At 42.1% G+C, this 12,441-nt stretch overlaps 1 protein-coding gene across 3 annotated transcripts in view; it reads right to left on the bottom strand.

Moving 5' to 3' along the window:
- TUB (TUB bipartite transcription factor) overlaps positions 1-5,002 on the bottom strand; it is a 117,120-nt gene extending 112,118 nt beyond the window's left edge. For 2 of the 3 annotated variants that reach the window (XM_075187609.1, XM_075187612.1), the window contains exon 1: positions 4,690-4,994. In XM_075187609.1, the coding sequence (XP_075043710.1) occupies positions 4,690-4,745 (56 nt within the window). In that variant the 5' untranslated portion in view covers positions 4,746-4,994. Of the gene's footprint in view, positions 1-4,689 lie in introns of all 3 variants that reach the window. The other variant, XM_075187613.1, reaches the window with a different exon arrangement.
- Between the last annotated feature and the right edge of the window lie 7,439 nt (positions 5,003-12,441).

The raw sequence follows: 12,441 nt of genomic DNA, 5'->3' as shown, positions 1-12,441 counted from the left end.
AGCTCATTAATTCTTCCATTAGACCTCTAAGGTAGAGAGCAATACTTTCTGTTTGTATCTCCTGGTTACAGACTACACACAAGGGAAGTTAATAATCAATCAATAATCAGAGCTCAGGAGTTAGTCCTGATTTCCTTCATATCTAATCTTACAGAGAAGAAACTTTACAATAAACCCATTTTAATAGCGGGTCTGTGTAGCCCGATCGCCCCAAAATGGGATAATGAGCCTCTTTCAGGATAATTCTTCTCTATCTCTGCGGAGCCTTTGTATTTACATTAGATAATAGTAGAGTTATCTGCTCTTAGCTCTGGTTTCGTTGGGCCGGGTAGCTAAATTGGCCATGATATCATTGACACCACAGGGGTATTATATTATCTTAAAAGGGAAAACAAAAACTACTATGAATGTTTCTCATATTGTCGGAATAGATCACTGTTGAAGACACCGACAATTATTCCTTCTATTTAGGATCTTAATCACCTTTATGGACAATGTGTTGCTTCATTTAAGGCATAAATCTTGTATCTCCTGAAGCTGAACTGAATAAAGTACTTTCCAAAACAGTCGTTCACCTGTTTAGTTCCTGGACTGACAATATGTTGTCGTTTTGTTTTATACAGTGCACTGTGCATAGGAGCTGTTGGTTTAGTCTCATTATATATTTACTGTACTAGTAACCGGGACCATAGATAATGATGGTAACGCAGCTGCGGTCCAGGGATAGGCTTGCGCTCGTCACCTCCGCTTTGTAAGGACGGGATTGTCCAATTCTCCAATCGATGTCATTTATTAGCTGAATTGGAAATGGCAAATCTCTGAAATTCAGCCAAATTTCAGATTTTCCCAGTTGTGGCAGATAAAGACAATGTCATATTATACACTTCCATTCTTTGAGTTATCGATCCCTTTAAGTTTATTACTTAGTGTCTGTTCTCTTGGAGAAGCATGAAATTCATTGTTTTAAAAATGTAGCAGGATTTCTACCTAAATTGCTGCAATAAAAACACGTGAGAGATCTCTCTCAATTACATAAAGAGAGAACAAAAACGGAGAAAAGAAATTAAGGAGACGCAGTATGTTGTAGAGGAGGAGATACATTGTATGGCATAAAGGTCATACATATCAGATCTTCTTTCTATAACCTGTTACAAAATAACTTTTTTTTCTCCCTTTAACATATTTACTAATATCTTCTATACGGGGTGTTTTGCAATCCTTGGGCATGGCGCGTCCTCTGAAATATTCGGACAGGACGTGAGGGGGCGTGGCGAGGCTACTGGCGCCCACACAGGACTGCCGCTAGGTAGCGCGCCACTGTCAGCAGATCTTTCAGAAGGTTGCCTTTCATCCAAAAGCTGTTGCTAGGTTACCATCTTATTTCCCTAGAACAATTTAAGGGGTAGCTTTACCAAACTTTCTAAAAAGAGTGGAGGGGTTGCCCATAGCAACCAATCAGATTTCAGCTCTCATTTAACTACTACATTCTAGAACAGTGATAGCTAGAATCTGATTGGCTGCTATGAGCAACATCTCCCCTTTTCCTTTGTAGATAAATCTACACTTAAGTTTGCAGATCATGTATTCCTGCAAATTCAATTTGTATCTCTAGAGCTAATTAGCACCTACAGAATCTGCCTGTAAAAGTATAAATCCTTTGATTCTCTATTTGCAGGACAATATTACCTGGACCCTGCACCTTATATGACAATGGCAGTCAGCACCGTTTCTCATAGAAACTCTCCCCCGACCAATTGTATTTTTAAGAACTCAATAAAGAAGCAGTAAAACTAGGAGTATTATTTGTGCACTTTCAGAGCCCCAGTGCAGGATTAATCTATAGCTCCCCGGGGACAGCGCAAGACGAACCCTTAGCAACAGGATGGACATCAGGTCTCCCGGAGACCTGCCAAGCTCTGCTCTCTCCTAACCTGTACGAGGCTGAGACACTTATTGATCCGCACTGTAATCCAGCTCGAGCGGGGAACGGCCTCTCCGGCTCTGGAGAGGTAATTATTTTGGCATTCCAGGGTCCTCAGAGTTTTGTTGCCACACACTAGTGAGTATTTATAAGATACCCATGGTAACGGAGACTCAGCAACATATTACACTGGCAGGGATAACAGATTCAGTCCTCTGGGTGCAACGTTACACAGAGCAGCCACTTGGTGCGCCTCAATGTCAATCTACAAGTAACCAGTCTAGATGTACTCAGAATATACACTGATCAGCCACAACATTATAGCCACTGACAAGTGAAGGGAATAACACTGATTATCTGGTTACAAGGGCACCAGGCAAGGGGTGAGCTATATTAGGCAGCAATTGAACAGTCAGTTATTGAAGTTGATGTGTTGGAAGCAGGAAAATGGGCAACGTAAGGATCTGAGCAACTTTGACAATGGCCAAATTATGATGGTTCAACGACTGGACAGGATAATGCTCCCGGCCACGCTGCAAACATTGTTCAGGAATGGTTTGAGGAACGTGACAAAGAGGTCAAGGTGTTGACTTGGCCTCTAAATTCCCCAGATCTCAGTCCGATCGAGCATCTGTGCTGGAAAAACAAGTCCGATCCATGGAGGCCCCACCTCACAACTTACAGGATATAAAGGATCTGCTGCTGACGTCTTGGTGCCAGATACCACAGGACCCCTTCAGAGGTCTCACGGAGTCCATGCCTCAACGGGTCAGAGCTGTTTTGGTGGCACGATGGGACCTACACAATATTCGACAGGCGGTTTTAATCTCCTGGCTGATCGGTGTACTTCTACTAAGCACAGGGGTGGGGGGGGGGGGGGTCTCTGATAAATGCGAGAGGACAGGACCAGAGTTACCAGAACATTAAAAAGACAAACCTCCCAATATCACTGCAGAAAAAGCAAAAACATTTCTCACCATAACCGATAAAAATAAAACCTCTTCCTATATTCTCCCTATAGGTCAGACGTAGAGCTGCAGACTGTGGGTCTGATGTAGAGCTGAACGTACGCCCATTGATGTAGCGTAAATTTGCTCTTCCTACAAACACCCGCAATCCCCTACAGTGCAGATCTGCACGCACACAGACTGAAGACGCAATGGGCGTTTATTCATAGGCCGAGGAAAAAGGGCTTGTTTGTGGAATTGAAAACCAATGCAGACCTGAACAGAGACAGATACACCTTATATAGATGGTGCAAATACTGACTGATAATGACTGATGATCAATAAAAACAATTCATTTTATCCTGTTTACATTCTTATTTTTGTCATATAGTAAATAGTTTAATTAAAGAGGCTCTTTAAATTTTCAGTTTGTCTATATCTATTCACTAGGAACCAGTGACATCACTGATAATGCAGCCTATCAGTCACTAGGAGCCAGTGACATCACTGAGAGTGCAGCCTATCCAGTCACTAGGAACCAGTGACATCACTGAGAATGCAGCCTATCCATTCACTAGGAACCAGTGACATCACTGAGAGTGCAGCCTATCCAGTCACTAGGAACCAGTGACATCACAGAGAGTGCAGCCTATCAGTCACTAGGAGCCAGTGACATCACTGAGAGTGCAGCCTATCCAGTCACTAGGAACCAGTGACATCACTGAGAGTGCAGCCTATCTAGTCACTAGGAACCAGTGACATCACAGAGAATACAGCCTATCGAGTCTCTAGAGAGGTCAGTAATGTAATAATCTGCAGAATATATTACTATGTATCTGTCAGGGGGTAGATGGAACAGAGCAATGTTCTGCAGATCTCTAGAGAGGTCAGTAATGTAATAATCTGCAGAATATATCACTATGTATCTGTCAGGGGGTAGATGGAACAGAGCAATGTTCTGCAGATCTCTAGAGAGGTCAGTAATGTAATATGTATATTATGTCTACATAAAAATAGGTTATGTCTATTAAAATTGTATTGATTTAGATCAGTATATCTGTTATAAGTAATATCAGTAACAATTGCCACAAAACGTATTAACTGAGGCGTTTTAAGTTTCAGACAGGTACATCACGGTGGGGTTTCTGTAAATCACCCTGATGTGCATGCTTTCAGACAGCAATAAATGTCCCTTTAAATCAGTGCACACGCTGGCAACCACTAACCCTTTAGCTGCTGCAGGGCCTGCAATGCATTGCAGAGCACCACGTTTATTCAGACAGCAGTAACAGGGTTAAATGTGAAATCTACCTGTTCCATCGACTCTATAGGAATCACACATAACATGAAACATGCAGCATCCACAGGCTGAGAGAATTATATTCTGACATATCAGCTTCCTGCAGAGATCCGATTGCAACAAGGATCGTGCAACCCAGATACAACTTAAATCCCTGACCTCAGACGCTATGAGATTTATGTTTAGACATTGACTGGAAAAGTTTGTAGAAATATGATTCTGTAGCGACTGGTCCACATCACCAGCTCATCTGCTTAACAGCTCATATTGCATTCTTACATCTCAATTATTTACAAATGAATCATCACAGAACGCAGGAATGATTCATCCATTTCTGTATTATATACATTTCTGCAGCTGTTCCTGCATCCCAATTAAACCACATCTTATAGACCCACACTGGGATGTAACAACACATGAATCAGGCACAGAGATATTTTGTATCACATCTGTATGAGATTCTATCGCCTTAACCCTTTCAGCGCTGGATACAGCTCAGCAAGCCATGCATTGTACAGTACCTGTCATAACTCCACCTGCTGTAACACATGGTCCTGTTGCTGCTGACCCCCTCCATCCTCAGCTGCTGCTGGGGGCTCTGGACCTTCCCTCCTGGCCACTAGGCAATGGCTCTTGGAGCCCAGTGAATGGAATCACATAGAGCTTGACTGAGGCTCATTGACTTGGGGCTCACAATCTGAGGAATGTACCACTTGCAGAGGGGAAAGAGGGGTGTTAGCTAGCAGCCTCCTTGCTGCAGGACCCTCGGTGCTCTCTGCCTCTCGCAGGATTGGATGGAGAAGAGAAAAGATTGTGTCTGTGTAAAGCTGTGAGTGCAGCACACTACAGGCTCTCCTCCTGCTCTCTGTAGCCACAGATACTGACATCACTCTCCCCGGCCCAATAGGCTGATCCCTGGTCCTTATGGAACCCTGACTGACACTTCAATCACAGGGTTACACAGAGCAGGTAGCTGGGCTGTATATAGTCTGCCTTCTGCATGTCAGTCATTAGGAGGGGTCTGGTTTACCTTAATGTCTTCTAATGCATTACTGATTATGGAAACTGTCAGTGTTCTGCTGCTGTCTTCCGGCTGAATCTAACATTGGTACTCTCAGACTTCAGAGATATTATTATTATTTATATAGCGCCACTAATTCCGCAGTGCTGTACAGAGAACTCATATTATCCAATGTTATGGCTTCATTAAGGACACATATGCACTGGAGCTTGACATGTGTTTCCTTAATGAGAGTAAAAGCACGTGTCCAATGTCTTAGCCTTCTAAACCCGCTTCATAGACGTTCATGTTTTTTTTTTAAATATGTTTCATATAAAATCTTAATTAAACAAATGGTCTGAGACTAGTGGTCTATTGGTCAATAGAGAAACGCTCTCTCCAGCCAAGGCAGAACCAGAACTAGACATTTTAGCACCTGGGGTAAGAAAGAAAAAATGATGCCCGAAACTCTAATGAAACCAACCTAAAATATTCTGTATCCTGCACCCCCTTCTGCTTTGGGCCTCGTTACTGCCCTGTGTCAAGGGGTAATCCAGGGACATGCAACCGGCTGGCAATTAGATTGGCCGGGTTTCTCCAGTGATAGTTTCCCCAATATAACCAGGATCACGGTGGCTCACATCCCGCCAGCGTCCTCCTTCGGTTATCGCTAGCTCAGAATGACCATAGCAGAAGAAAATCAATGGAAAAACAGGCAAATACTTAAAAAAAAATACAAAAATAGAAATCAATTTTGGGTCAGGTACAATTAGTAAAAAGCTGCCGCGATATTCCTCGGAACATTGCAGCTGCGCCTTCCTACTGTGAGTACAGTAAAGAGTAATGCTCACTTTTGTTCACACCTCTATGGGATTTTCATTTAAAAAAAAAAATCACTGTCGTGTCTCTCGCCCGTTCCGGAGACATTATGCAGCAATTTTTTTAGGAATTGAATCTGCCCCTTTAAATCTATTTTTAAACTTTTTTTTGTCACTTAGTGTAACGGAAAGCCCAAGTCTTACCTGGGTCACGCATAGCACATCACATGGCAATAATCACATTTTCCCATTAGTTCTCTGTAGAAGTCACACTTGACGAAGGAGCTGACACTCACACGTACCAGGACTGTCACTCTCACTTCTCCTATGCTGCTCTTGGTGTCAACTCTCTCTCTCATTTTGTAGTGCAATCAGCCTTGAGTATCTCTCTGAGTGAGCACTCACTTCTCCTTCACACGGGAAGCTCACAAATAGACTGGAGTTTCACAATCCAACTAGGAGAGTTTTTCTGGGACACACGAATCCCCCAGATCCATAAGGGATCGCTCACATACTCATCTCAGGGCGTACTACACATGTATTAACATCGCTTGTGCATGGTAGTTAGAGCTATTGTTCTGTGTTATCAGCCATTTAAATGGGGGAAGATGTTGGCTACAGCGTAATTCAATGAAATTACTGAACAGGAAGTCTGCTGTGTCCAGGAAAATATCTTCCCCGTGATTACGTCTATATCATTTCAGGTCTTATGAGTACATGAAACCTTTACAATTATTTAAGCGAGTGTTAGTCACAGCTCCTTCACAAAAGCCAACTTGTACTTTACTTCTTGTGGCAATTTAAGATATAGACACTAAAATTACAGTGCTGTGTAATATGTAGGCAGGATATAATTATAGTTTATAAATGACGGTTAAACCACTTTCTTATTATTGTGATTTAAAACATGCAGGAGACAATGAGACAGAACAGATCCAACAAATGATTTCCCAGACCCCATATGAGCTGTTAATTACCTTTTAAGTTTGCATCTGATTTTACTGGGTCATTTTTCTTAGCTGTTCTGCAAATCATTATCTCCTTTTCAAAAGCTCTCTGGTTGGCAATCAAAAATGGCTTTCAGACACAGATGCAATCAGTCTACTACACAGACACAGGCTCACAACTCTCAGCTTGTCATGTGATGGTAGAGCAGGAAGGAGGAGCATGTCCCAGCTCAGACAGAGCTCAGAGGGGCGATCCAAAGCCTCTCTGCTCACTACACCATGTGTCATGTGTCTGTGGTTGCCATGATAGTCCAGAATCCTAAATTATTAATAACAGCCTGAAGAAAGAAGGCAAAATGGTAAATATCAACATTCTCTTTATAAGAATAAAAACACACAAACAGTGTTTCCCCTAATGAAAACAAACATTAAACAAGCTAAATAAAGGAGTTAAAAACAACACCACCCACAGTTAAAGATGAGGTTTATTTATTCCAGACTGATGCCAATAAACGAGGAAGGAATCGTAAAAATGCTTTTTGTTTACCTTATCCTTTCCTACATAATACCCAGTTAAAAGTATATTTATATCTGTCTGTCCCCAAAGAATAATGCGAAATTTCCATTTGTAGTCTGAAGTTATTGACTGTGAAACGGATCTAATGAAAAAAACTTTGAAATAGCTGTTTGGGAAGGGCTGAAACCACTCTGGTTCTTAAGGGGTTAATAAGTTACCCCTCTGACACCAGCCGTAACGGCAATACCCCGTGTGTTATAGGCTACACGTTCATTTGACTCTCTCGTCAGTCGTCCTGTGTTATTACCTCTCCCTCACCAATCTATTCCCCGATGTAGAACTTGCTTTCTACAAATCCTTCATCATAATCACATTACAGGGCTCCTGTCCTACCTACCAAACGTAGCTATAAAGACATTTATTATGCTTAGAATGCTCTGCTACAACTTGAGTCAACAGCTAGAGACTATATATGTAGAATAACAGCGATTACACGGTGCACTCAGTGAATACTGAAAACTTGGGACTGTTGAAGGGCAAAATTGTCCCGGTGGTAGCTCTGTATATCGTGACCCTGGCACCTGTCAGTGTATTAGTGATAGGAGACGTATCGCTTGGACCTGGAGTTACTGGGACACAGACAGAAGGACCTGTGCAACATTAACGTTGGTACTCTCACCATGGGAGTAGCCGAGTACACAGCCGTCACGCTCTGCGGTACAGTTGGTTAGTTTATATGGTATTACTTAGCGTGCCATGACACAGCCAATAGAAAAACAGGAGCAGCGTTACAAACGATCAGTAAATTAATACAACAGTGGAGTTCAGTAAATCTTATGTTGGGTTGTGAACCTATTACTGATAATCCTCCATTAATTAGCTGTAAATCTGGTCTGTGCTTTCTGTTCAGGACACATTTTGATACAGCCCTATAATGTGTCAGTAAGAAATGCTAGTCGTCAGTCAATTTAAGGAAAAGTGTGAGTAAAATATATGTTAAGGGTTTATGTATATGTTACCTTGACCAGCAGTGTTAGAAGAACTCTGCACCACATTACCTGGGGGTCTTACTGTTGGGCGAGTCGCTGAGCCTGACCCATCATCAGAGCATGGGCGATACTTCCAGCTCAGGATAGATACAGATGCACCATCGCCCCGATGCCCATGGTACATTGTAACCGGGCGCAAAGTCATTCTCCCTGGAAGTATGAGATATCTAGAGGTAAAGTTATCACTTATTTAGTACATTCTACAAACTGACAGCTAGAATCTGATTGGTCGCTATAGGAAACATCCCCACTTTTCAAACCCGAAGCTTTATAAATTTCCCCCCTGGAGAGGAAAGGGGGATGTAAGACCCTGCACCATTATACTAAATTGCAAATAAAACATAGATGGGATTGGTAAATAAAACTTGGTTGAAATAAAAACTTCCCGTTCACCAATGTATTCAATTTGGAAAAATATATGTTGTAAACCAAAAGGGAAAAAATATCATCATAATTTTACACTGGAAATAAAAACCAAAGAAGGAAACTGCTCCTCTAAGTGTCCACACGAGACTCAATCAACCACGAGTGTCAACAGCCCTTCAGCCAATCACAAGTGGCTTCCCTTGATAACTCCGATATGATTGGTTGGCAATGGAGTCCCGCACACTTTAACTCCACGTCAATGGAGAACATTTGCATCTGTGCAGCTCTATTCATGGCCAAGTTGTTTCATTAGGACTTCTCTGTGTAGAGCATAGTCCCATTGAAATAAATGGGCCATTGATATGAATGGTAAAGAATACAGCACAATGCTGGCTCGTTAGCCCTAGAATAGATTTGGTTTTATTCTGACAAGTTTTTTGTGTCGTGTTTTACCCTCATTTATCGAACCCTTGACCATTGTAAGCTGCGCCCTCTTACCACTTTGTCTGTTTGCCAATACCCTGTCTTGTGCCGTTTCTTCCCAATTTTAAATCCCTGCAGCCTATGTGGGCGCTATATAAAATGTTAACTCATACATGTGTTTTCCTGCAACATGTTTCAAGATCTGAGGCATGCTGGGGTCTTTAATCTCCAGCAAATCGCAGGTACGCAGTACGGAATGTCCTAATGGAACGTAAAATGAAGTTTGTGTCTCTGTGTTTGAGGTGGAAGTGCTGGAAATAAAAGACAGCTTCTCAGCAGCCTGTTAGATGGTCACGGTGGCTCTGACTGGTCAAGAAGACAACACAGCTCACTGCATGAGATCTGTTTCCATAGCAACAGCCGTACGCCTGACGGGAATCATCCCCACAGATCGCTCCGGGGGGCCCGAGTGCTCCCCTCCCCCCTCACCAACTTCTTGTTGTGTCACTAATTAATCCAGCCTAAAGCGTCATCTCCTCTCCGACAGTTACATCTATTACACATCTGCCGCCACGTGTGTATACTACACAGACGTGACTAGCAATAAATCCTACAAGGGAATCCGTTAATATAAAACAATCAATTTTTTGCAAAGCACCAAATACAGATCTATGGAGCCCCAGGAGTTTGGTTGCCGCAAATTTGTACTTAAAATAAAGAAAATTTCACCAATCGTAGTTTATAATTGTCAATACGCTGATTCGCCTGTTCAGATGGGTAAATCAATGCATTAATTGGGCATAAAATGGGGAGAACGAGTGGGGTCCAGAATTTGTGTTTTGATGTCTAACGATTGTCAGATACTTTGTTACTGGGACCCTGCTTATAAGGTCTAATATCTGTAATGTGCGTCAGCTTTGAGACTCCTACACACGGGCGTAGAAGTAGATAACTTGAGTTCTCAAAGCTAATAAGACAATTTTGAAGTTGCAAATGCAATACTGTAAGTGAATAGACAAATACACACACAGATGCTGACAACAGTTTGCTACGCATCAATATAAGGGTATTGGAATTTGAAAAGAGGGAAAAGCAGAACACTTGTGACCTGAGCCAGTTGGGTCTTTTTAAAGACAGTTACAGTACGCAGGAGAGGAGGTTGGTTCCTGCGATGAGGAAACTGGACAAAGAATTAGAACAGTCAATGATTGGGAGGGGTGTAGTGCACACGGAATCTGATTGGACGGAAGCTGTAACGTTAAAATCAGATGTTGCCATCACTTCCACATAGGACAATAAGCAGCCTGATTGGATGAGGAATTCCATTTACTAATTAGAGTCAGCAATCTGATTGTGGTCGCTTCATATAACTTTAGAATAAAGGAGATTCTGTTATCGGCTGCAACGTCCACGTCACTAATAAAGAGAACAATGGTACTCCCAGCGATGGAGGTATCTGCAGAAAGGATCCAGGAAGCTCATCAGGCAATGATACAAACGGTGACCTAATTAAGTTATTAAACAAGTGGAACATTCCTCTGGCTCTTTAGGCTTTTCCGTGGCTCCCAGAAAACCTCAACAGATTCTATAATATAATGAAATTTGACTTTTATTTATAAAGAATTCACTGCAGACCCATTTACCCAGTCTACAGCTGATTAGAGACCTCCAAACCTCAATATACAGCCTTGTAAGTACGATGCAGGAACAGAGATGAATCATAAACCTTCACATTAATATTTTGTAATGAAACACAAATTCTACAACGATAGTCATTCTTCTGGCACGATTAATGTCCGATCAGGATTAAGTTTTAACAATTTCTCCAACCTCTCATTCATCTTAATATTTGTGAAAAGCTTGTAAATAACGTTAATAAAACTAAAAATTTGAAGAAACAGATGCACAATATAAACCCGGTTATTAGATAATGGTCATAGCCACTAAACAGTCTACCTACCGTACCCCAATACCTCAATGCTGACACCCACTAGCATATTGGAAGTGCTGTCAATCACTTTGTTTGGCCCCTCCCACAGTAGGGTGTTTAGACGGAAGAGTAGAGGGAGGTGGAGGGCATTACTAACCCAGCTCACATGTAGAAATATTTTAAACCCAATAATCTTATGTTTATTATTCATAAACCTCTTCATATTCAGTTCCATCTCGCCTCCAGGAATAGCGCCCAGCACCAATCCCGACCCCTAAGATACGGAATAATCCCAGAGGGAACTGAAGCTCTCTGTATATAGGACACTGCTTCATTACAAGTAGATCACAGTTAATATAAACATGCAGGTTCTGTTTCCTTCATTTGGTAATTACTTGTAAACAAACAACGAGCCTGATGCTAATTGGTCCCTGCGGGTGCTGGCGCAGGTGAAGGCGCCAAGGAAGGAGAATGTCGTTAGTCTCTGTGGCTCCTATTATGGAGGCAGATCAGGTGAGGTTTCTGTTATTATAGAGATCACTGTAACCCTGTGTGTATACTGCAGTATATACAGGTAAAGACACATTGCAGACGGCTCTCAGAGCCAAACAAGCCTCAAACAAATCATGTGATCTTAAACTGAGAGCTAACGTACCAGGAGGGGCCCCAGGAGCCTCCAAAGAGCAGTATAGAGCCAGCACTGCCCACCGGCTGCGGATACCAACAGGCGCCTCTCACAATACAGAAGTGGAAGTTGCTCAATCAGTTTATAGGTTAACAGCAGGTGCTCAAGGAAAATATAGAGAAAAATCCCCCAATACACAGCTATGATCCAGTAACTGCTGATATTGTACTTGTTCATCAAATGCAGAATTCTCAGTTGCACATTTGCTAATGTATGAGCTCTTGGTAAATTAGCTCTCAATTTAAAAGCACATGAATGTATGTCCCTATATAGGGACTCTCATTGGTTAGGAAGAAGCGCGCTACCGCTCTGTAACGCAGCAGACATCGCTGAGAAACAAAGCAGAGGTGTGTGTGTGTGTGTGTGTGTGTGTGTGTGTGTGTGTGTGTGTGTGTGTGTGTGTGTGTGTGTGTGTGTGTTACAAGTCCATTAACTTATGGGCTATCGGTGTCCTAGGCTTTCAAAGAACTCACACTAAATTCTCATATTAAAGGCCTGTGTGTAAGAGCCCTTAACATGAAAGTAACTGGAATAAAAA

Source organism: Mixophyes fleayi, chromosome 10, assembly GCF_038048845.1.
Source record: "Mixophyes fleayi isolate aMixFle1 chromosome 10, aMixFle1.hap1, whole genome shotgun sequence".
NCBI classification, from domain to species: Eukaryota; Metazoa; Chordata; class Amphibia; order Anura; family Limnodynastidae; genus Mixophyes; species Mixophyes fleayi.
This window is presented reverse-complemented; position numbering and strand designations above follow the sequence as displayed.